General features: G+C 36.1%; 3 protein-coding genes and 1 pseudogene across 9 annotated transcripts in view; 1 reads left to right on the plus strand and 3 right to left on the minus strand.

Moving 5' to 3' along the window:
- Positions 1–214: 214 nt before the first annotated feature.
- LOC132114744 (serine/threonine-protein kinase PLK2-like) lies at positions 215–6650 on the minus strand. The gene is made up of 14 exons (XM_059523044.1): positions 6416–6650; positions 5981–6088; positions 5776–5892; positions 5542–5671; positions 5261–5444; positions 3661–3859; positions 3415–3562; positions 3244–3338; positions 2989–3121; positions 2804–2884; positions 2489–2648; positions 1901–2030; positions 1652–1762; positions 215–1082 (listed from the first exon to the last, which is right to left on the minus strand). The coding sequence occupies exons 1-14, from the start codon at positions 6605–6607 to the stop codon at positions 891–893; spliced, it is 1980 nt and encodes a 659-aa protein (XP_059379027.1). The 5' UTR covers positions 6608–6650; the 3' UTR covers positions 215–890.
- A 1510-nt stretch (positions 6651–8160) lies between these two features.
- On the minus strand, positions 8161–11674 carry LOC132115029 (ATP synthase subunit C lysine N-methyltransferase-like; annotated as a pseudogene).
- Positions 11642–16539, plus strand: LOC132115230 (ras-related protein Rab-3C-like). Its single transcript, XM_059523615.1, has 5 exons — positions 11642–11836; positions 13026–13247; positions 13751–13869; positions 15011–15135; positions 15824–16539. Exons 1-5 carry the CDS (start codon positions 11819–11821, stop codon positions 16012–16014), a joined length of 675 nt encoding a protein of 224 aa, XP_059379598.1. The 5' UTR covers positions 11642–11818; the 3' UTR covers positions 16015–16539.
- A 2420-nt stretch (positions 16540–18959) lies between these two features.
- Positions 18960–25497, minus strand: part of pde4d (phosphodiesterase 4D, cAMP-specific) — a 124978-nt gene continuing 118440 nt past the window's right edge. For all 7 annotated transcript variants that reach the window (XM_059523045.1, XM_059523046.1, XM_059523047.1 and 4 more), the window contains 9 exons: positions 25203–25296; positions 24612–24787; positions 23856–23954; positions 23582–23746; positions 23364–23463; positions 22281–22435; positions 21948–22070; positions 20938–21120; positions 18960–20110 (listed from right to left, as the gene is read on the minus strand). In XM_059523045.1, coding sequence (XP_059379028.1) covers positions 19616–20110; positions 20938–21120; positions 21948–22070; positions 22281–22435; positions 23364–23463; positions 23582–23746; positions 23856–23954; positions 24612–24787; positions 25203–25296 — 1590 coding nt within the window. In that variant the 3' untranslated portion in view covers positions 18960–19615. The remainder of the gene's footprint in view (positions 20111–20937; positions 21121–21947; positions 22071–22280; positions 22436–23363; positions 23464–23581; positions 23747–23855; positions 23955–24611; positions 24788–25202; positions 25297–25497) is intronic.

Consider the following 25497-nt stretch of genomic DNA (forward strand, 5'->3'; position numbering starts at 1 on the left):
TATTTCTGCTTTTCTATGCTGCATCTCGTGTACTGAACTGAGTCGGTACTCGCTACTGAAGACAGACTGTTGTCATCTCTGCTTTACCATTTCAGTATTGACCTGATTGCTAAATAAATTTCACAACATCCTGGTGTTGCTTTGTGCACCTTGACCCTGGGTGTATGTTGACATGGTAATTTATGAGTCATGAGTTCTTTTTTTACAGCAAATGTACCATCAGTCAGAACACCAGGTTATTTTCCGACCAAGTGAAGCAAATGTGATGCGGATTCCAACACTATTCACTGCAGAAGTGGTGTAGCGTGTATTTGTTCAAGGATTGGTGGCTTACATCTGCCACTCAACTTAACCACACCCCCTTGAGAACCTACCCTTGTAAACACGATCATGAATGTAATTGATGTACATAATTATATTTATGTGAACTTGTAATTTATATATAAAATAAATATAAATTTTGGGGTTTTATTCATTAAATAAATAAATAAGGAATTATGTACACAATAAATATTCAGTAAGGACAGAGGGCAAAAAAAGGAACAAGAAATAATGATTTTTGCAGATTAGGACATGCATGTGTGATCCATCAACATTCTACCACAGTTACAAACAAGAAGTCTGTTTTTTGTCAAGCGATGCCTGGTTCCACCCCAGATTTTCTTTCCTTTCTATAATGTCAATCACATCATTCCTCTTTACTCCAGTCTCTGAATTTCAGCATCTGTACATCTACAGACTCTGCCTCTGTTATAAACCTTTCCACAGGTCCATCCAGTTCACATCCAGTAGACATTCTGTTCAACAAGCCTTCCTCTGTGCCCTTGCATTGAAAGAAATCATCAAATCTTGCTGAGTCAGTGGCCAACTGTTCTCCTCATCTTTCAGTCTCAGTTGCATCTTTGCAACAGCATGTTCAAGGCATACTCCAGACGACTCCTCAGGTCAGCAGTGCAGCCCGCGCTGAGCAACGTGCTCAGTTGGAAAGTGGTGGAGGTTCGCTCCTCATTGATGTACGTCAGCAGATATTCGTCTTGCTGTGTGCACAGGATGAGCTTGGTGTGGTCGTGGTAAAAGTTCACCTGTCGGTAGATGAACAAAAAGGTTGTGTTATTCTGGAACAGACGTGAAGCACTCTCACAGAATGCAGGATGTTATTACAGCAGGGTTTGTGACCTTCTTCTTCCCACAGTGCTATAGTATACACAGCTTTTTATCTGAACATCTGAACAAAGACAGACCTGACTGATAACTACCCAGGGGTCTGAGAGCAATAGACAATAGCTTTTTCGCCGGGGAATAAAGTTCCACCAACTTAATTTGTTACAAACTGCTGCATTAAATAAACAGTTCTCTCAAACTGAAAATTCTATCATCATTTATCATGTTTTGCTTAGACAGACCACATAACAGATGTCTTTTCCATACAATAAAAGTGAATGAAGACCATAGGCTGCCAAGCTCCAAAATGACAAAAAAAGCTAAAAGTTATGGTATTTGATAATTTTCACAATTCAGTTTTATTGTATGGAAAAAAACAACATAAACATCCTGCTCAACATCTCAGCTTGTGCTCCAGAGAAGACAGTGTCAGAGAGTGAGATGACAGAACGATTGGTGAACTATCCGTTTAAGAGCCACTTTGCTTTACCTGGAATGTGCCATCGTTGAAAAGCATCAATAAAGCTCTGTCTGATTTCAGCCACTGCAGAAGATATATTCTAGTCTTCTGGGTATCTGGTTCACTTATAATATCCCCTCCCTGCATGAAAAATATGGATAAACAATATATATATTAGCACAGCAGCTTCTTGTACAGCCTGAAGTCTATGGCTTCTAGACCTGTAACAATTTTAAAGCTGAATACAAACATAAGGGTTAAAACTAAGAGCGTGCTCACATCCATCAAATTCTCCTCCATGTAGTGGGCAAAGTACTTGAGGATGGTGACCTGGGCCACAGCATACTCAGGAGCCTCAATAACAGAATAAACAGACCTCTGACCGAGGGCAGCATACTGATGAACAGTCCTAAAAAACAAAGATAACATTGAATTATTACAGTCACAGTCAATGCAACAGTCCATGCAGCGCAATGCTCACTGTTTGTTCCTACAGCCATATGTATATGAGGTCTATGACTAATGCTTGCTCTTTTACAATATTTCATGTGTAATGCCATTTGCCATTTAACTGACATTTCTAGGATATTGGTGCTGCTTTTCTTTTCTTCAGAAGATCATCTAAAACTATGCTAGAAAACTAGTGAAGGGAATCATAAGGAATAATATCAGGCATGCTGGGTATACACTACAGTTCAAAAGACAGATTTTTTTAATACGAGTGATGATTTCATAATTAGCAACTGCTTAATCCAAAAATGAATCAAACTGGCATTACATATGAGCATTTGTTTAGGGTTAAGCATTTAATTTATTTTTTAAATTGAGCGGAACTGAGCTAGCAAACAGTCAACTTGAAGCACCTACTTCTTGTCAGAGAGGAGACTCATGTGTGTTCCGCTGTTGAAAAGGACACCCACTGTGTTGTCAGACAACTGATAGCCAAAGCCATATTTGTTGGAGTAGTCAACCCACTTAGTCACCCACTTCAATATATTACAACCATTTCCTCTAGGAAGGCCGTCCGCTGTAGGAAAAAGGTCAGTGTTAAATGCAAAGTTTGTACATTGTACACTTGTACATTTTCTTTACTTTATTCTTTCTTTACTTTCTTTACTTTAGAATGGATTCAGTACAGAAACCATGGATTGTGAAGTGTAAAGCGTAATGGGTCTTATTCACCTTTAGGCATGTGTTCAAGACAGCCTCTCAGAACACTAATAACAGCCTCTGCCACAGTGCCAGTGATGCTGTCTTCAAGACCTACAGAGAGACAGCGGGATACATTGCATCAGCTTGTGAAACTAATGAGCTGGAGTCAGACTGAACAGGTGAAACAAGCACACACGCAAATAACACACACTTACATTCACTGCTGCTGCTGCTGCAGCTCCCCAAGCTGCCTCTAACAATCAAGTGAATGGTATCTCTTGTCTGTGGCCTTCCAGCAGTTGCCTGGGTAACAGGCTTTCTTGTAAGTGCTGACGGATTTCCTCCTTCCTAAAGAGGTAAAATCGCAGCATACGTGTGTCTTGAATGACCTAACACTTAACCTTCTTTGATATCTTAGAAGTGGTGATGAATTCCTTATTACAGTCTACTATAAACAGAACAATGCTCACCTCGGTTGAGTGTGTAGTAATCTGATTACTGATGGCAGTCTTTCTGAAATCTTGACGGAGCTTGAATATGTCTTCCTCTTCTTTGGCTAAGCGATCTGTTGGAAGAAAACCAGTTATTCATGTGGTCATCTGAAATGAGTAATGCAATAGTCAACTAAACCAAGAACTTACTTATATTTTCATAGTACTTGGCTTTGTCCTTCTTGCCACCGAAGAGAGCAGCGGCTGCCTTTTTGAAGAAGCTCTTGGCTGGACTGGAAATATGAAAGTCTGGGGCAGAATGGCAGCAGCTGACAGGCAGAGTTTCTGGCATGAAGCCCTGTGGCGAAATCACGACAAAAACATTGATGAAATGTCCAACTGCTTGTCAACTGGCTTGATATACTGAATCTACTGTAGTGCAACAAATAAACTTACCTGGGTAAAAAATTCATGCTGAATGATGTCATCCAGGTGCGGGCGGTCCACAGGGTTCTGTGCGAGCATGCCAGAAATGAGCTGTTTGGCAGGCAGAGAGAGTGAGGCCGGGATGGTGTAATGGGCCTCTCGGATACAGCGGTACGTGTCCTTAAGATTAGTGGTCTCAAATGGAGGTTTACCCAAGAGCATGGTGTACCTGAAGAGGAAAATGTGAAATGTGTCATTTATGATGATCATTTAAGACACCAGTCCTCAATAATGTTCATTATATTAAAAAGAATAGCCAGAATATTTAACCTTTAGTTTAGGACAAAGAACATGAGATTGGTTTGGTTGAGCTATTTTTATATATATATATATATATATATATATATATATATATATATATGTATACAGTACAGACTAAAAGTTTGGACACACCTTCTCATTCAAAGAGTTTTCTTTATTTTCATGACTATGAAAAGTGTAGAGTCGCACTGAAGGCATCAAGGGCTATTTGACCAAGAAGGAGAGTGATGGGGTGCTGCGCCAGATGACCTGGCCTCCACAGTCACCGGACCTGAACCCAATCGAGATGGTTTAGGGGTGAGCTGGACCGCAGACAGAAGGCAAAAGAGCCAACAAGTGCTAAGCATCTCTCGGGGAACTCCTTCAAGACTGTTGGAAGACCATTTCAGGTGACTACCTCTTGAAGCTCATCAAGAGAATGCCAAGAGTGTGCAAAGCAGTAATCAAAGCAAAAGGTGCCTACTTTGAAGAACCTAGAATATGACATATTTTCAGTTGTTTCACACTTTTTTGTTATGTATATAATTCCATATATAATTCCACATGTGTTAATTCATAGTTTTGATGCCTTCAGTGTGAATCTACAATTGAATCTACAAATGAAAATAAAGAAAACTCTTTGAATGAGAAGGTGTGTCCAAACTTTTGGTCTGTACTATATATATATATATATATATATATATATATATATATATATATATATATATATATATATATATATATATAAATAGCTCAACCAAACCAATCTCATGTTCTTTGACTGGTGTCTGTTGACTGCTTGACTACTGTCAAGTTTAAAAAAGAATCCAAAAAAGAACCATTAAAGTTAATTATTTTCACTATATTTATTCACTATAAGCTCACTATTTAATAGTTAAAAATTGAGTGAATAACAATATAGAACACAACTTGAAATGTAGTGCAAGACCACTTTTATGGAGCTTTTTCAGAGCTTGACAGACAGCATTACATTCATTAGAGCAGCCAGCACATTTTTCAAAGACTCATTTTGTTTGTGTTCATTAGATGAAAGAAGGTAATTTAGGTTAGAAATGACATGAAGCTGAGTAAATAATCCCAGAATAGGTCATTACTGGTGACAAACTGTACACTGCATGCTGCTATATCACTCAAGCATTAAAGCTAAAGCATGATCACTGAATATAATGACGCACACAACAGGAATGAAAAAGTAGAAATTAATTGATATAGAGTGAGTCTGAATCAGCAATCATTGCCTATTCATGCTGAGCAATTTCCAAATATAGCGTATATAGGAAACCCTCAGATCTGGTGATGACAAACTTACATGACGCAGCCCAAAGCCCACACGTCAGACTCCCAGCCGTGGCCCTGTTTGTTCAGCACTTCCGGGGACAGGTAGTTGGGTGTACCGCAGATCGTTTTGCGTCTGTTGCTGACTGGCTCCAGTTTGGCAGCCAGCCCAAAATCTCCCACTTTCAGCTCCATTGAGTCATTCACAAACAAGTTGCCTTTGAATTATAAAACGGATGATTTTTAACTACTTATAAACTGATGGAATGTTAATAAACATCTTGATGCATGTACAGTGAGCATATACATACTTACCTAGTTTCAAGTCACGATGCAAGATCTCTAAATCGTGAAGGTATTTTAAAGCAGACACTGTCTGTTTCAAGTAGTACCTCACTTCAGGTTCTGTTAGGACTTTACGTGCCTTTAATATATGGGCCAGCGACTAAAAAAAATACCAGGAGTCAGTTAGGAGGACACAAAGTCATTTGCATTACATATTACAATAGAATTCCTCACTTTAAAAAACTTTTAGTCATTTCAACTTACTCTTCTACTGCAGTACTCCAACAGAATATAGATGTTCTCTTTGTCTTCAAAGTGGTGGTAGAAATGCACAATGTGTTTGTGGCTGAGAGCTCTGTGGAGGTCAATCTCTCGGTTTATCTGGAACAACAGAATAAGGAACATACGTGAGAGGTCTTCATCAATCGTTTGTGCAGTCTTATCTATATATGCCATGTGTCTGTCCTACCTTCTCTCTCTGGTGCGGTTTTGAGACACGTGAATGCGGGATGATTTTGGCTGCATAGACTTTACTTGAAGACAGGTCGGTCATTTCATAGCACTTTGCAAAGCCTCCCTAGGACATAGAGAAAATATAAGATAAGTATAATGTTCACCAAGATAAAGAGATTTTCAAAAAGCAATGTAATCATAACCAATGCATGCATAGATAGATAGATAGATAGATAGATAGATAGATAGATAGATAGATAGATAGATAGATAGATAGATAGATAGATAGATAGATAGATAGATAGATAGATTAGACAAAAGAAATGCAATCATGCACAAATGCAATAAATAATTATTTTTCAAATAGAATAAGATTCGCATCAAATAACAAAATGCTTTTGAATTAATAAAAAATGGTAAATAATATTAGCATTGATATTGAGCTCATTACCTTTCCTAAAACTTTTCCCCGGCAGTAACATTTCCCAGTGTTGGGGTCTGTGATGATTCTGGAATACTCAGTGCCGGTCCGACTGTTATCCTCTGGCTTTTTCCATCCTTGCTCACTTATTTTATTGAGCTCACACATCGTGTCGCTGTGTGTCGTTATATTTGGGTACGAGGTATTCCTCAGTGTCTCCATGACTCTGTTAATGTGTGTGCTGTCACAGTGCTGCTGTACCGGCGTGTCTCCTCGCTTTTATACCGCAGCGCCCGCGCGCCTCTGCTCTACACGAACTGCGTCACGAGACGGGAAGACCCTATATGGCGTGAGATCTGGCGTATAACTCTGTCATCTGTCAAATACCTCACTGTATCCATTTTTAAACATCCTAGACACTTCATAAACACCTAGGCACAGATTATCAGGAGTCAAAATCTGGTCTACCTGAGCAATGATTCATATACAGTGCATTCATATTGCCAGTGGTCGTATAGCAATCTCTCACATAGTGATGAATACACATCTTGTTTTTTGGGCAAAGGTAGACACACACACACACACACACACACACACACACACACACACACACATATATATATATATATATATATATATATATATATATATATATATATATATATATATATATATATATATATATATATATATATATATATATATATATATATATATATATATATATATATATATATATATATATATACATACCGGTATATATATATATATATATATATACATACCGGTATATATATTTGATAAGCGCTGGCAAGATATTACCAATTTATCATGGTTCAATAAATGAACAATCTTAAAGACATTTGCGTTTGAAACCGTCTTGATTCACAGAATAGTGTCAGAGCATCACCATGTGGTCAAAGTGACACACAACATCTGCCACGTTCCATTTTTAAAAGCATCATAAGCATTATTATATAAGCTTTATAAATAATTACTTGTCATGTTAGATGAACTGTTATCTAAAAAAGAGGGGAGGTGAGACACCGAATAGGTACCAAACCCCAAACTGCTCCCCGGGCACTGAAGCAAAAATGGATGCCCACTGCTCAGAGTGTGTGTGTGTGTGTGTGTGTGTGTGTGTGTGCGCACTTGGATGGGATAAATGAGACACCATACTTGGCTACACGTCATGCCATTTTCACTTTCACTTAAAGTGTAACATCCTTTAAAAATGTCAAATGTAACACCCAAGAAATTACATAATTTGTACATGTTCTACAGCATAAAAACAAGAAACATGTATTCTATCTCCTTTATATGTATAAAAAAATGTTTTGACTGCATTATTTAAGCTCAGCATTCAACCCTGTTACTCAAACAATTAAAAATAAATCTTTTTTAAATATATTTTTTTCTTAATTTGTGGAAAATAAGTCTGACCTAAATGTAATGGAGAAACATGTTTTTTATCTTCATAATCCTTTTTGGCCTTGCTATTCTAGGATATTTTTAAAGATCATATGTGCAGTTTGCTGGCAGTGGGGTAATTTTGGCTCTTTATTTTAAAATTTTGTTTAGAATTTCACAACACATACAAACAACTTGTCATCCAACCTACCTGTGGTAATAGAGAAGGAGAAAAAAACTCTCCTTAATATAAAAAAAAAAAAAGTGCTAGTACCGAATCTGTTCTAAAAGTGACCGGTACCTTTTAGATAGTGCTAAAACACGAAACAGAAAGCTTTCTGACACAAGGGAAGATGCTTTTCTCCTCATCTCATGGTAGCTTGTGTTGAACGCTTCCGTATAGCATCCATATCATATGCCCAAGTCTGGTCTAGTCCTTTACCCTCAGAGACTGTGGGAGTACAGGCAGGAAATGGGAAGCGACAGGAAATTACATGACCCTCATCTGGTAACTCCATCTCCAGTTTCCTACCACAAAGCACACTGTATTGACTAAGGTAATCACTGGCAAGTCAGACAGGTGGTTTTATTCATTTATTTTTTGCATTAGTGGTTTGCATTAAGAAGCAGGCCTGTGTCCTTCCACATGTCACACACAATATTTTGTTTCAAATTACTTAAAACTCTACAGAGTAACCTAATCTAAAATTCATAAAATTCCAATGATCAGAGAAAATCATTTAAAAATAAATGTCTAGAATGATGTAATTCATTGCACTGATTTTTAAAGATACTATCTTAATGCTCAGCTCAATATAAATGAAGAAAGGACATCTGTGCATAATTACTACTCCGGGAGCCATGAAAACATTCACATTGTTATATTTGGACAAATCAGTCTGTGAGAGGAAGTGATAAAACTGAATCATCAACACTTGGACATGTGAAATAAAATATGTATGCGGTGTGTGTAATTTTTAAAAAGGTGGTTTTCTACAATGTTGTAGAACAAGTACAGTTAGGTTTGCTGAGGCCCTATGTTCTGCACATAATGGCTTTAATGTTTAATATTTTTTTAGCATCCCTACAGGGCATTTACTTAAACAGTGGAATTAGTTGGGGGCAGAGCTATTTGTTTTACTGACCAATGGAAGACAAACTGAAGTGTGTATTTCCTGGTGGCACAGGAATTACACATTTCACTTTAACACCTCTACCTTAACTTCCAAAATCCTGGTTTATAAAACTTGCAGTGCTGGATGGTATTCCCTTCCACTTTACCTTGACTCTGGCATATTCAGGTAGGATAGAATTAATTTCAAAGCCAGTGCACTGGAAACCCTCTACAGTGGCAGCAATTACCTACAAAACACATCCAGGCCAATACACTTTGAGAACCAGTGTCTGTGATATTTATGTCATTTAAAACTGGACATGAAGCAGACATCCTGTGGCTCATATTGTTTGCTTACCATGTATAAAAGAAGAAGAATATTTTTAACTGCAAGACCAATACCCTGTTCACTTCTCACTGATGTGCGTGTGCACTTGGATGGGTTAAATGCAGAGCACTAATTCCGAGTATGGGTTACTATACTTGGCAAAATGTCACGACTTTCAATTATTCTTGCAATTTATTATAGACGTAACAGGAGAAAACAATTTTTTTTTTATTCAAATTTGACTTGAGAGTTAATGAGATCTATTTTTGAACACAAAAGAGGCAGCCCGAGGTAGGCTGCCCAGTGGCCATTACTTTAGTGAGAAATGACTGTTTAAATAACCCACATATTAGTCATTTCATTTTAGAAAGCCAAGCCCAAGAGCTTAGAAATTAGCTACAAATAACAGCAAAGTCATGCAAAATTATAAATAAACTGTTATCAAATTTGTTTTCTTTTCTTTTGTTTTACATTTGTAATATTTCCCATACATTCTCTCCCACTCAGTTGCTACCGGTAAGCATCTTAACATGTATTGTGATGAGAAAGTAGTCTTCTCTAGAAAGCCATCAGAAGCATCTGAAACAGAAAGTGCTTAAAACACAAAACTTCATCTGATATCATCTGATTCATCATATCTATAGCACTTGGAGATAGACATGACTATGATATGTTAAATAATATATACATTACATTATTAGAATTTTTGTTAGATGTCCATGTTTTAGAAGACAAATATGTGCACGGGTTATTATGCAGAATTATTAGTAATAACTGCAATATTTGAAAATATGTCACATATTCAGTTAATTATTATTTACTGTCAATGTTAAAGACTCACCAGTCGCCCATCACCAGATCCCAGATCTGCCAGACACCCTGCTCTCCCATGCATGAGTTTCATTACATTCTGGGTCTGTGTTCTACTGGAGGGCAAATAAGGCATCTGGACAATATTAATTTCACTTACATCAGTGATTAATTGATTTCCATTTTCTATCTGTAAGACTATAAATCTAAACAACCACTGTATCCAGGCACATGGTAAAATGCAGAGTGTTGCCATATAAAAGGATAACCAGGGTATTGAACGAATAGATGAGCAAAGCTATAAATAGCTGCCAATATATTGTATATGACTTTCAGCTCTTGGTACCTTGAGGCATATGGGTACTTTCTGAAACCAGGAAGTGCAAATAATAACCAGAGGCCATAAACTCCCTCGAGCAAAGCATCAGATGCAGCTGTGAAAACTGAGTATGATGGGTGCGCTTACGACTTTTATGCTTATCACTGAATCCTCCATTGTACAAGTGTAATGTATATGACTCAATATGAAAAATAAATCTGATCAATGCTGACATGCACGTCATAAGTCACATTTTATATGACTTTTTCTCCCCTCCACATGCAAGCAGGTTCAAGCAATAGACAAATGGACTACTTGGTGGAGTTCTTCTGCCACTAGAGGGCGATACGAATCCAGTGTTTTAATGGAATCAACGTTTAAAATGTTTTTGTTGTTGTTGTTGTTATTTGTTTGTCTTTGTTTAGTTTTTTTTTTACCAGAAGAGATTATTATATAGCACAGTCATAGGCAGAGTATGCAAATGTTTTACCGCCTGAACGCGTAGCCTATGCCAGAGTTTTCTATTTCTTATAAACAGCAGAGGCGCACGTGAGAGTGGGATGACCTAGCTCATTAATATTAATTTATCCTAATAAAACATCCTATGGCGTGGGATTTTCTTATGAATACTAATGAGGACTTTACTTTCTATGACTGCCTATTTTGTATTTGCTCAACTCATGAATATTAAAAAGTGTGTTGTAGTCTAATAGTAGGATTCGTACTGCAGGTCTTGCTTTAAACATAAACTTTACATTTCTTTTTTTTCTAAATTAATCAGCAAAAAGGAAAATGCTAATGAAGGATACAATTAGCCCATATTGTTGCTCGAATGATTGCATTTATAATACTAAAGCAACAATAAATTGAATTAAAATAACGGAAATCCGAGATTACAATGTTATTACAATGAAAACTAATATTTTTGAATTTCACAATATGTTCTTCGAAAGTTACCTACTGTATCATTATTGTTTTGTTTACCTTCCCCCTCTTTTTTTCAATCGTTTTTGTTCATTCACATTTGATTATTCTTGTTTGTAATATTTATTGAATTATTTATTATTGTACTATTGTTTCATATAATAAATCATAATAGATCATAATCTGTTTATTATATTTTGAAATACAAATTTGATCAGATCCACTTTTCTGTATGTTGTCTTTGTGTGTGTGTGTGTGTGTGTGTGTGTGTGTGTGTGTGTGTGTGTGTGTGTGTGAGAGAGAGAGAGAGAGAGAGAGCGCACGCACGCTCTGGGCGGATGTGGGATGAATGGGTGGAGAGTGCGCGTGTCTGCTGACGTCCATTGCGAGCATCACTGCATCCAACATTTATCCTTCCTTACAGCCGACGACACCTCTCCACAACGGAAAAAAAACTATAATTTATTAGGACTAAATTAGAATCAAGCCCCTGTTTATTGTATTGGTTTTTATTTATTGTCAAAAACAATGGAGTTATACGGAAAGGTAAGTGAGAAACGGCGTTACATAGCTACTATGTTGTTTGGTCGTAACGGATCCCCGCAAAAATAAAAATAAACGGCTAATTTAGTCATACTGTAAAAAACATAAGTGTCGTTTAAATAGATTTGTCATTTGACAGCATACATAATAATGACCGGTTATGAAAGGTTTATTAAATTTATGAAACGCAACATCAGTGACGACAAAAGCAGTAAAAGCTCATTTATTCAGGAGCTGCTAATTCAAACATTCTTGGTTATTTAAATGTAGAAATATTGTGTATATAAACCTTTTTGTTATGCTCTCATTTAACGCTCAAATGTCTCTTCATCTATGGTCCACTTCAAATATAGTTTTTGTCTATTATAAGCATTAGGTGACTGAAGACTATTAATGTTTAATATTCAGGGCTTGACTGAAAAGAGACGGACCCCTTTAACAACGCTCAGCCTTGAACAACACACAGGCTCGGTCTCAAAACCTAGTGAGTTGTCCTACCAAGACAACATTTTTTGAAGTATCATAGGCACCACGCGTCTTTTTTAATCGCGATTTTCCCAGCACATAAAGTTTCTAAAACGTGTTTTTTTTCATGTCACAGTTTTAACTACAGACTCAAAAATGTGCATTTGCTCAGCAAGACTCAATAGAAAGTTGTAAACAATAAAGTAAAATAGAAAATGCTTGGGTATTTATTATTTTACATTATTTACTTTGTTTTCGAAATCAGTTTTGTTATTAAAAACCGATATCACATCTGTCTCTGTCTACACCAGCTATATGTAAAAATTTAATCGAGACACTATATACACATTCATTTATAGTTCAGAACTTGTGAAAAATGCATTAATATTCAAACTTACAAGTTACATTTTGGTTACAAATGTTAAAGATGGGACTAAATGGGTTACATTAAAAAATGCTGTAGGACTCTCACTATAAGCTCCAATGGAGTCGTGGACAGCTCCTGGTGCTGACTTTTGTAGAGACATACAAAGCCTACTTATAAAACAAAGAGATCTGAGTTCTTAATGAAATCCAGAAGACCTCTCTCTCTCCCTCCTTATTTATAATTTCACGTAACTATATATGGCATCCTATAATTATATTTATACCTTATTAAGAGTTTACGGAATATTGTTATACTGTAAACCTTTGATCTTTTCATTACATTGTCTCTGTGTTCTCACAGATGGCTGCTACGCAAGACAACAAACAGAAGGAGAACTCTGATCAAAACTTTGATTACATGTTCAAGTTGTTGATCATTGGGAACAGCAGTGTTGGCAAAACATCTTTCCTCTTCCGCTATGCTGATGATACTTTCACATCTGCATTTGTCAGTACGGTGGGCATCGACTTTAAGGTCAAAACTGTCTATAAGAACGACAAAAGGATCAAGCTTCAGATCTGGGTAAATTCTCTCTCGTTTTAAATCGAAATGGCAATGACTGCAAAAACCACACAGACTTTAAGTCTTCTTTAACTCAACATCAATATTTCATGGTTGGTAAAGCATTGAAGGGCTGGATAATCACATATGGGTGCAGTGTAAACATCACATGGGCTGATGATTAACAGTGGCTTATGGAAAGAGAACATAAGCCATTGTCACCTTATCTAGGCCTTCAAGTCAGCACAGCAAAAATGATCTGTTCATCAGATTGTGGCACGCTTTTCTATTTTAGTCTTTCAGTGAAAGCGCTGCTACTTTTAGAGGTGACAAACCCCACTCAATCAGTTCTCAGACTCAAGCGCACTTTCATTTCACACATTTGTTGTATGGATGCTGTATTGCAAATTTTCATTTTTTGGTGAAGTATTTCTTTAACTCAGTCAACACTTGTAAATCTGACTTCATAATACATGTAGGTTTGCACTTTTTTTTAGACTACTTTATTGCATGAAATTTATTAGGACACAGCCGGGCAGGAAAGGTACAGGACTATCACCACTGCCTACTACAGAGGGGCCATGGGCTTCATCCTGATGTATGACATTACTAACGAGGAGTCTTTTGCTGCCGTACAGGACTGGTAAGTGGATTTAAAACTTACAATGTGCATTATGACAGCCAGAGCTTCTGCTTCTTTCGACAGAAGTATTCATGAGCGTTCAGAATCACCAGTGTGTGGGTTTGCAGAGGTGATCCTGGCTGCAGTTTCCGTCTGCTTCATGGCATGAGACATTCATACCTGTCCATCCTGGAGTCAAAATCTATAAAAGAAAGTTAGGAATCATATCAGAAACATTTAATAAAGTAGAGCACAATGAAAAAAATAAATTGAAAGTACAGAAATATTACTTAACCATGGATTTGTGTTAAAACTTTACTTGATTTTTAGTGCCTAAGCCAAAACATGAAAATAAAACAGCATTTAAATCTAATTTTAATTCAGTTTAATTGTAAAAAAAAAAAAAAAGAAAGAAAGAAATTCCTTAAACTAGCAGATACAGACTTAAAGGGATAATTAATGCAAAAATGAAAATTATGTAATAAAAGTTTAACTCAGCCTCATGTCATGTCAACTCATGTCATTCCTAACTTGTACAGTGTAAGAACTTAAAAGAAGCTATTTTGATGAACATTGGTAACCAAAGTTTTGGTTAACATTGACGTCCTATGTATGGACAAAAAACTTTCTTAAAGTATCTTCTTTTGTGTTCCAAAGAAAAAAGAAAGTCATAGGAGTATGGAACGACATGAGTTCCAATCATTCCAGTGATTTTCCAGAAAGGAAATTGTGCACTGTATTCCAAGTCATCTGAAGTCATATAATAGCGCTGTATGACAAACATTTACTATTCCTCTAAATTACACAAGAGCTTGATTTATCTTGTCAGTTTAGTAAGATTAAAAAATACTTTTTGTACAAGAGAAAAAGATTTAAGTCATGATGACCTGCGAAATACAATACGTGTATTTTTGAAGGAAATTGTTTCACTTTAATACAAATACCCCAAAATACACTGTACTAATAAAGAGCCATAACATCTCTGGATTAGAAAACACCCAGAACATGCTGCTGTAGAGAAGTATGTTCGACATGACGTTCCCATTGATTCCGTGTGGCATGATGACATATTCATACAATAAAACTGTCAAAGGTTTTGGTATGAGTCTGGCACATCTTGTGGTGGAGGATGTCTGCTCACTTTTGTCTCATTTTGTGTCAGGGCCACCCAGATTAAAACATACTCTTGGGACAATGCCCAGGTGATCCTCGCTGGAAACAAAAGCGACATGGAGGAGGAGAGGATAGTGTCTGTAGACAGTGGGAGAATTCTAGCAGAACAGCTGGGTAAGATATATATATATATATAGTGATGCACAATATTGGATGTTTACTGATGTATGATATGGCGATATTTTTACACAGCACCAAATCTCTCCTGTGCAGAGATTATGAATATATTATTTTTAATTTTGACTAATTCTTAGCAAATAATTAGAACAGAGAGCATATGTATCTCTGTGAGATATAAGATAACGATAGTGTATTGTACACCGTCATTTGGGGTTAGAAAGTTCAAAGTTGGACTACTTGGTTTCAAAGAAACTAATATTTCTATTCAGCAAGGACACAGTAAATGCATCAAAAGTGAAAAAAAAAATAGATTTACAACACTACAAAAGATTTACATTTCAAATAAATTCTGTTCTTTTGAACTTTCTATTTATCACAGAATCCGGAAAAAAAATAATGGGTTCCACAGTTACAGTATATTAAAAAAACACTACTGTTCTCAACATCGATAATAATCAATAATGATGTCTCTTGAGCTTCAGATCATCATATCAGAATGATTTCTGAAGGATCATTTGACAATGTATTTCAGAATATAACTGTTTTACTGTATTTTTGATCACATAATGGAAGCCTTGATTAGCATAAGACTTAAAAACATTTTAAAAATCTTACCTACACCAAACTCTTGAAAGTCAATGTGTATTTCCTTTGTTGACCAAAAATCTTTTTTTCCGAAAAGGATTTGAGTTTTTCGAAACAAGCGCAAAGGACAACATCAACGTCAAGCAGACTTTTGAATGCTTGGTGGACATCATTTGTGACAAGATGTCAGACACTCTTGAGGCCGACCCTGCCGTTACCACAGGAACGCCTACTACCAGACTGATGGACAACGCGATGCCCCCGCAGCAGTCTGATTGTAGCTGCTAGTGTTCACCGTCCAGGGCGTTCGCTGCTGGGGCTCAAGTGCTGTTGCCAAGCTTCTGTATTCTGACACAGAATAAGTTACTGAACCTCAAATCTTTGGCCTGGCTTCAGCTCCTAGTTTTTTTTTGGTGTTAATGACATAGCAAACTAGCAAGATTGTGCCAAACACAGGTGTCAAACCTTTTCCTTCCTTTATGCCATTATACCAGAATACAGGTCTTTTTTTCAGGGGTTGATAGTGTATCTGTATCCTCTATACCACAATATCTGTCATATTAGTCATTTTAGCACAAGCAGAAACGAGTTGAACTTTAGATGCTCTGCAAGCATTCCCATGTCTCTCAGGGGAATTAAAGACTTCTGCAAATTTATAAATTCTACATACTTGTCTATCCTATGTGTAACGTATTGAGAGGATGTTGAACTCGCATTTTGCTCACAAGTCAGTTGGATCTGTTTGTGTGTGACCGTGTGACTGCGAAAGCTAAAAGTTATGAGAAAAAATAAATGTGGCCTTGAAATGGTTAACTTGTGTAGATCCAGTCTTTCATATGGTCCCGTTCAGAATCTGTATCTTCATTCTTTTATTCAAAATCATAAAATAATTATTTAAAAAAATACAATTGATAAAAAAAAAAAAAATTATAGTAAAATAAAAACTAAAACAATAAAAAAGTTACTTGAAATAAACATTAACTGAAATAGATATATAAATATATATAAATAAATAAATATATATATATATAAAAACTTATATTTCAGATAGCTGCCAAGATTTCATTTTCATTTAGTTTATCTTGATGTACTAAAATAACTAAAATAAAAATAAATTTAAAGGTAAACAAAGTTAACTTGTCAAAATGACAAAAACTATTAAAACTTTTTTTTAATCAAAATGAAAACAGAATATAAAAACCATATACATCAAAATCTCAATGATAACAAAATAACACTGGTCTGAACACACACACAATCAGATCAGGCCAAATATAACAGGAAAATAATTAAATTTAAGAATAAAATAATCACAGATTTGTTTATAGAGACTCTGCAGGTTATTTTCAGAGGAAACAAAAGACAACATCATAGTCAACCCATGCTTTTATTTTGGTGCATATAAAAACATTTTTATTGAATTTTACCAGTTTTCTTATGTAAATTTGTATTTCTACAGTTCTATCCAATAGACTGCGATAAACAAGGATTCCAATAAACAACTACAGGTCTTGTGAAACCTCCAGACAAGTTTTGTCATTCAAGTCACATAACAAAAAAATAATAATAATAATTATCCCTAAATATAATTTGTTCAAATTCTGTGTATTTCTCTCATAATTTAAAAAGAGACGAGAAGGACGCACTGATTTCATCCATTTAGGGTCAATCAGAATCTACAGTATATGTGTCAAAATGAGTGCCAAATTGAGCGTTTGGGCTTTTTTTTGAAGGATGCTCTAACCCCTCTCTGGATCTGGAAATCAAAATGCCCTGTAATGCCCAAACAGAAATGTTGTCTCTCATATTGCATGAAACTCAAATGTCTCAAATGAACAGCATAGACGGAAATATGATGGAGGTTCTTACAGCAGGTTGCAAACCCAAACCCATCACACTGGCATGTTTTTACCCTGTCCAATGAGGTCTGACGACTTTTGTCTGGGAGCATTTATGCCACATAAACAGGAGGAACACGACAAACACATCTAGGTCGATTTTCAGCCAGTAGTTTCTTTAGTGCAGCAAGAGGATAAAATCTAAAGAGCTATCTGTAAGGCACAACCCTCAGGCCACGGAACCACTTTCTTTTAAAAAGAAAGAAAGAATAAAAAAATAAACAGTAATGACTATAATTTGGCTTTCCCTTTCTCTACGCAATCTCTCTCGAGACACATTTCAATGGGATCATTACATACTAAGAATAACAAACATTCTCTCAGTAAGAGTTCCATAATACAACACCATCACCAAAAGGGATGATATAATCATTTACAACCACATGATAAGATCAACAATATGTACTATACAGCACAATAAATACATGTATGTAAACAGAGAGAAATGAGAAACAATGTAGACAATACAAAAACCTACTGCTACTGATAAAAAAAGCAAACTTGGCAACAGAATGAGTTTTACATGGAATAAAGAAAGCAATGAAAAAGGGGTCTTTTCAAAAGGCTTCAATATTATATATTATTTTGTACATCTGATTAAGTATATCTACTGCATATGTATAATTAAAATATTTTAAGGAAAGTTGACCCATAAGCCTGAATTGCTTATGCTACAAGTTGATTAAAACATTTTAATATGCTACAAGCACATCAAAGAGCATTAATAAATAATGCTAGCATCAACATAAAATGAAGAGGATGTTTATACAGTAGAACGCTTGACAGAGATGAATAAAGCAGCAATTAAAATCATTGAGACTGGTAAGGTTTGGCAAAAATGTCCAAAATAAATACAATGAACAAAAACAAAAATACAATAATAATAATAATAATAAAAAAAAAAATACAGTGCAACTAGATTCACACTTGTGAAATGTCCCGTGATCATGTGAAAACACAAACTGGTAAATTGAGCTTCTTCATTTATGTCAGTTGTTTTCAGGATTCATCATTAACATGATAATAAATAGCATTATTATTAGGATTCATTTTAATCCATTGCTTGCATGTTTTTGCACATTATTGGTAGGCAACAAAACATTTAAGGCTTATTCAAGCTCTTATTTTATAACAGAATTATGAGTTCTCGTTCTTGGGGTATAACATTTTGAAACATTGAAATATGGCCACAATTAGGTATTATTAATAAGCTGAAAAACTAATTCAATTTGTTTAATTTGTTTAAAACAAAACTTTTTTATATTTATATTTATATTTTTTTTAAATGAACCATTTTCAGATCTGGATTGGATGCAAGAAATAAGGGTAAAACAATTTTAAGAATATTAAAAAGATGCGCAAACTACCATATTTACACCAAATATGGTAATTTAAATGAAAAAGTGTATTGTCTGTGAAAATGGTGAGTTCTTTTCAATTTGGTACCATGTCCATATGCTTCAAATAATGATACACAAACACAACAGAGAGCTAAATCCATCATTAATAACACATTCAAGGCATCAGGAAGACGTGAAGTCCAAAGCATGAAGTATTCACTTCTAGTGTTTGTCTGCAAAAATGCTTCGAATTGCCACTTTCCTTCAGATAAACAGGAAAAAATTGTGTCTCGGTGGTGAAAAAAACAGCTGCTTTCTAAGTTCAGTGTTTCTGAAATACTGATTCAGTGAAAAAAAAAAATTATAATAATAATAAAAATAAAAGTACCTCAGAATCAGTCAAGCTTTTTAACCTTTCATTTGTTATGTTTGTTTGTATGAATGACAGGTTTAAATGGAAAAGATATTCCTGAGTGTAAAAGTGGTTGTAACTCAAAAAATGAAAAATAAAAACTGGTTAAAGGTGGACATTTAAAAAGCACTTTTGAACGACGTATGTAAAATAGACAGTGAAAAAAACTAATATCTTAACCATAAATAAGTGTGTCTCATCTCTAATATAAAAAAGTTCAGGTGCTGTGTCATACTGTGTTATGTGTTGGCAGTGTGCTCCTCCTCCTCCTCCTCCTCCTCCTCCTCCTCCTCCTCTAAAACACAGGGTTCTGAAATTTCCCTTTCCTCCTCCTGTTCGTCCTCTTCCTCCTCATCCTCCTGTGTGTCCCCCACCTGCTCGTCCAGGGGGATCTCTGTACATTCAGAGTCCTGTGTGCAAAGGGTTTTAGAGTCACTGCAGCTGTTTTCCTCCTCTTCCTCTTCTTCTTCATCCTCAGGAGGGCTGCCGCTGTCCTTCTCCGTGTCTGATTCTCCGTCCTCCTCCAGAGTCAGTTCAAACTGGAACTTCTCCTGGCCAGCAGTGCGTCGGCCCTCGCTGTTGGTGTCCAGCGCTGGAGAGGGGCTCTGGGGGATGGTGCTCTGGTACCACTCCCTGTTGTCCTCCAGTGTATCCAAGATGTCCTGTGCGTCTGGGTGCACCAGGTCTGCCCACGTCTCCCACAGAGGGTGAACAATGTAATCGATGAAGCCCACCTTGGAAAAAAAAGAGATAAAATTATTTTCAAATGTTTTTGAAAGAAGGTTTGTATACAGTGGGGAACATATGTATCGATGTGTATTTCCTGGAAATATTTAGCGGAATACACAATATCTTGAGTTCCACTGACTTATAATAATAAGCAGCACAACTGTTTTCAACAATGATAACAAGAAATGCTTCTTGAGCACCAGATCAGCATATTAAAATGAGTTCATGTGGGTCATGTGACAATGAAGCTGAAAATTCAGCTTTGCCAAAACAGGAATAAATTACATTTTAAAATACATTAAAATAGAAAACAGTTATTTTTTCAATTGTAATATTTCCAAATATTATATCCATTAGAATAATAATATCTAATAAATGCAGCCTTAGTGAGAATAAGAGACTCCCTTCAAAAATCCCAAAACGATCCCAAGCTCTAGTGTATATTCTCAAAAATGAATTATTAAATCAAAAGAAAAATATAATCAGTTTATTTTTAATTCTGAATATTATTATTCATCATTAATAACTAGTTTTTTTTTTCAACAACATATTTTATGTAATACCATTGTGAGCCGTGGGATTTATGCTGTCATAAATAAATTATAATAAATAAAAGTAACTAGTGCAAAGAGGACAGCCATGCAGAGTTTTAGGTAAGGGTAAAAGGTCATCACATGATGCTTTGGATGTAACAGCACACCCTGAAAGGTGCTAAAAATAAAAATAAATAATGCGTTAAAAACGTAAAAAAAAAAAAAAAAGATTAGAAACATAATATAGATGTTTATGTTTCATTATTTCATTGATCTTTATCTACCCTAAGCTGGCTTACCTGGGACTTCTCGACTGAAGCGTTGTGCTTGTCACACATGGGGCTGATCTCCATGCCGCGCTCCCGCTCTCTGTCCCCCTGGCTGAAGAACTCCTCCATGATGCGGTCCGTCCACTGCCTGTACAACTGCAGCGGCTTGGTGGGGTTACTGAGGTCTGCACAGTGCACCATGTTCTGCAAGACCTGAGATACAGCCAAAATCAGTCACAATTATATTTACATTAGGGTTGTGACGGTGAGGAAATTTTACCACAGGTTAATCCACAGGTCATCCACCAGGCTGTCAGGAAGCTGAACTCCCTCCCGAACTTGCCCCCCCTCCCCTCTTCTGCCCCTGGCACCACTGAACTATGAACCCCAACACCCCCACACACACACACACACACACACACTAATTATATGATGTCATGCACTAGTCACTTTGTGCAGCATTGGTCTGCTCACTACCTCATTCAGCATGGAACTGACGTCATTCCAGTACCTCATCAGTCAGTTAAATAAAATAACTGCTCTTGAGCCCTTTGTCACTTGTCACTTTAATCAGACTTAAGATATTTTTAATAAGGGATTTTCTTGCACTAAAAATCTTTTATCTGCACTGTTGTGCACTTCATTGATTTGCACTCTATCTGTCATTTGCCTTGCGCTGCTTTATTTAACTTTATTTTTAATTTTATTATATGCCTTTTTTTACATTCCCTTATTGTATAGTTGTATCTACATTTTATATTTGATCTAGATTTTTTAGGCTTTAATGTTAATGTTATCTGTATGCACCGGGGTCTGAGAGTAACGCGATTTCGATTCTCTGTATGTATGTACTGTACATGTGGAAATTAACAATACAGACTTGAACTTGAACTTAATCGACCAGTAATACAGGTATTACATATATTTATATAAAAAAAAATGAATTATGGCAAATAACAAATTCCCTAAATTGATTTTCTAAGTTAAAAATAAAATGACAATATCTAGAATTTAATGTGAGTATAAATATAAAGACCGACCTGTATCCTGTCAGAGTAGTTGTCTAGCAGTAATACCCCAGAACTGGTCACCTTTTTGGTCTCCACCATGGTTTTCAGATCTGCCAACAAATTCATGTGCTTAGACATGTCAGTGGCCAGAACCTGCAAAAAAATAAATAAATAAATAAACAAATTAAGATGGACGACCATCAGTATTAGCTGGAGAGAAAGAGGGAAATTTACTGGCCTTTTACATCTCTTTTCATATCCGTAAAATAAAAGTTTAGTTCCATAATACATAAATCAGTGTAATTAAAAACAGTGCTAATAGCTAACTTACAAACCAATGACACACATAACATTGTAACTCACAATGTCAATGACCATCTTGCGAAGTGACTGTCTCTGTTTCTTGGTCAGGTTCTGGAAGATGTCACAGTTCTCTTCCTGCAGCAGTTTAAAACCTACAGCCAGATGATGATTCTCCAACACAGACGAATCATTATACATGAGGGCCAGCTCAGAGTCTGAGAGGAGAGAAAAAAAGAGGAAGCACAATTAATTCCATACCGTACTAACTCGACAGCTCTTGTATTTGTAATTCGTGGTGGACTTTCAGTGAACAGCAACCTAAATTGACAATTTCAGTTTCACACAAAGCTACAGTTTTGCTTCAGATGAGAGCACTGTCATGATACTTTCATGGTGCTTTTTTGGAGCTTGACCTTTTGGGACTGTGTAAATATTCATCAAAATGTCTTGTTTAGAATTCCATGGCTAAAAACAGCAGCATACAGCTATGGAACAACATGCATCCTCCTCTTGTGTTCAAGTTCCTGCTGAGCTTGTGACAAGCCCCACTGGTCCCTCCATTCGTCACTGAGGGGATTTTACCAGCTGTGTGGGTGGGACACGTGAGCTTTGTGATTCACCGACACATGTAGCCCACCAAGCACATGCATCCATAGCATGTGAAAATCACCCGAATGACCGCTTACTGCACGTGATAACAGCTTAAACAAGTATTGATTCCTCTTTGTGCGTGTCTGCTACTTTGAACAACCATGATTAAGCTAAAAGTGTTTCTGACAGCTGTGAAAAACACTGCACACATGTTATTTTTAGGAAGCAACATGATGTTCCTTTACGGATACAACTGAAACAAGGTTGTTGTTTTTTTATTTACTATAGTATGTAGGCTTCTCCTAGTCCACCTGGACCTTGTATGCCAACTATTCATTTTAAAGCATAACAGAAGGAATATGTCACCCAAAAAATGGAAATTTGCTGAAAATGTACTCAACCTCAGGCCATCCAAGATGTGTACAGAAAATCTTTTCGGAAGGCCTGAGGGTGAGTAAAATTTCAGCAAGTATAATATAATGCTATAGCAGCAAACGAAAGACAGTTTACTGGTTAAAATGTCATGTTCTTCTGCTAGAGCGAGAGACTTACTAGTGTTAATGAGAAACTGGTTGGAGACGCCAGGATGGTCAACATCATGTATGGCACTGGCAAATATGGCAGCGAGAATTTCAAGGTCTGTAAACACAGCCTGAAAGATACAGACACAGACACAGAAAGGTTTTCTAAAATTTCACAACCTAATCCACTTTTTTAATACCCAACAATCAGAAGAAACAGCATTGCATACTGGGACAGCACTATCATACCTCAAGGGCAGGGGTTGATAACAGGACGTGAGTGGACTGTGTGACATCAGCAGCGTGGATGTTGTTGTGATAGGCAACGTCAGCATGGTAATGGTCCTCTAAAGTCATCAGATAGGTGATAAACGTGTCGAGGGGAATTTTAAACGTCTTTAACAAGTCCCTCTCCTACAGCAGAAACACAACCCATATGGGTTGTCCTTGTCAGCACAAGCAACTTATAAAGAGACATTAAATCAAATTTGAGCTTGAGGGAACAAAAGCTTTAAAAATGTACCTGGAATATTGTGTGCATCATAACCGTTAAAGGCCTGTTCCCAGAATATTCTGACACTTTGAAGACATTAAGGCCCCATTTATTTACATCTTCAAGCTCCTGAAATGACACAAAGTCAAACACATATAGTTAGATTCTTATATTTAAGTTTTCTCTCTGTATTTACAGTCATTTCATTTTATAGACCACCGTTTAAACGTTTGAGGTCAGCAAGACTTTTTTAAGCCTCTTTTGCTCATCAAGGCTACATTTATTATAATAAAAATACAGTAAAACAGTAATATTAAAACAATTTTTAATTACTTTTTTGTCTAATTTAATATTTAAAAACTGAAGTTATTCCATTGATGGCAAAGCTGTATTTTCAGCAGCCATTATGCCAGTTTTTTATATTATCATCAACAGGTTAATATTTTTGTGCAAATAGTGAGACTTTTTTTCAGGATTCTCTGATGAATAGAAAATTCAATAAAACTGCATTTATTTAAAATAGAAACATTACATGGATTTAAAGTCACTTTTTATCTATTTAAACTACTTGATAAAAATCGTTAATTCAAACCACAAAAAAAACGTATTGACACTGAACATTTGAACAGCAGTATATTTAAAAAAAAATTAAGGCTTTAGTATTTTATAAAATTATTTATTCATTATTATATATCTATCTATTTATATCTATATCTATATATATACACACACACACATATATATACTGTAGATATATATAGATAAATATATAATAATGAAGATTACCTTGGCCAGCTCATCTTCTGTTTCAGTTTTAACCCCAAACCGAGGGATGTTAGAGTTGGTAAGGCTGGAACTGTGCGTTAGCTTTTTTACACCACTAATCTGGGACATCGGCCTTTTCTTCTTCTCCTTGTCTTTCTGGGACTGGGGCGTTGGCATCTCCACCTCGTGTTGCTTATCTACAGAAACAGAAAATGCTTAGAGAAGGTTCAGGAAATCAGGCGCTCATGGGTAAAAACACTTCATGTGCACCATTACAGCCACTGATTTGCAGTTTTGTAAAAGAAGGGTGGGCTATGGTCATTTAATGGTCTCACTTGTGGCTGATTATTTAGCTACACAACCGTCAGGCTACAGAGCTGCTGTTGACCTGCTTTTTGCTCATAATCAGCACTTCAGTTGTCCTAGTTCTCTGATTTACCCCCAAAATTTCACATAGCTGCTCTCCTCCAGTCAAAATGCTTTTTCTCTTTAATACTTTGTTCATTTAAAAATGCAACGCATGTTGCCACCTAACATTATGGTGTTATTCTACACTGAATTTATGTAAACATCCATATTAAATAGTTATTAACATTTTTGAGGGACACTCACCTAAGAATGTACTGGAGATGAACTCAGACACCTGGTTACCAGATCGGCTCATCTCTGAGAGGTGAGTCAATTCTCTGTTCAACATCCTCTTGAACTGTTGAGAGATAAACAATGAAAATTATTATTATTATTAATATTATTATTGTGTAGGGGAAAAATATAACTTGTTTTAAGTATCCACTATAAAGGACCATCTATATGGAAAAACTTGGGGGAAAATAAATAAATAAATAAAAACATGTTTTGTGTAACATGTTTGTGCTATTGTTCGAAACACCCCCATTTTTATTCACTG

This window comes from Carassius carassius, chromosome 34, assembly GCF_963082965.1.
Source record: "Carassius carassius chromosome 34, fCarCar2.1, whole genome shotgun sequence".
Taxonomy (NCBI): Eukaryota; Metazoa; Chordata; class Actinopteri; order Cypriniformes; family Cyprinidae; genus Carassius; species Carassius carassius.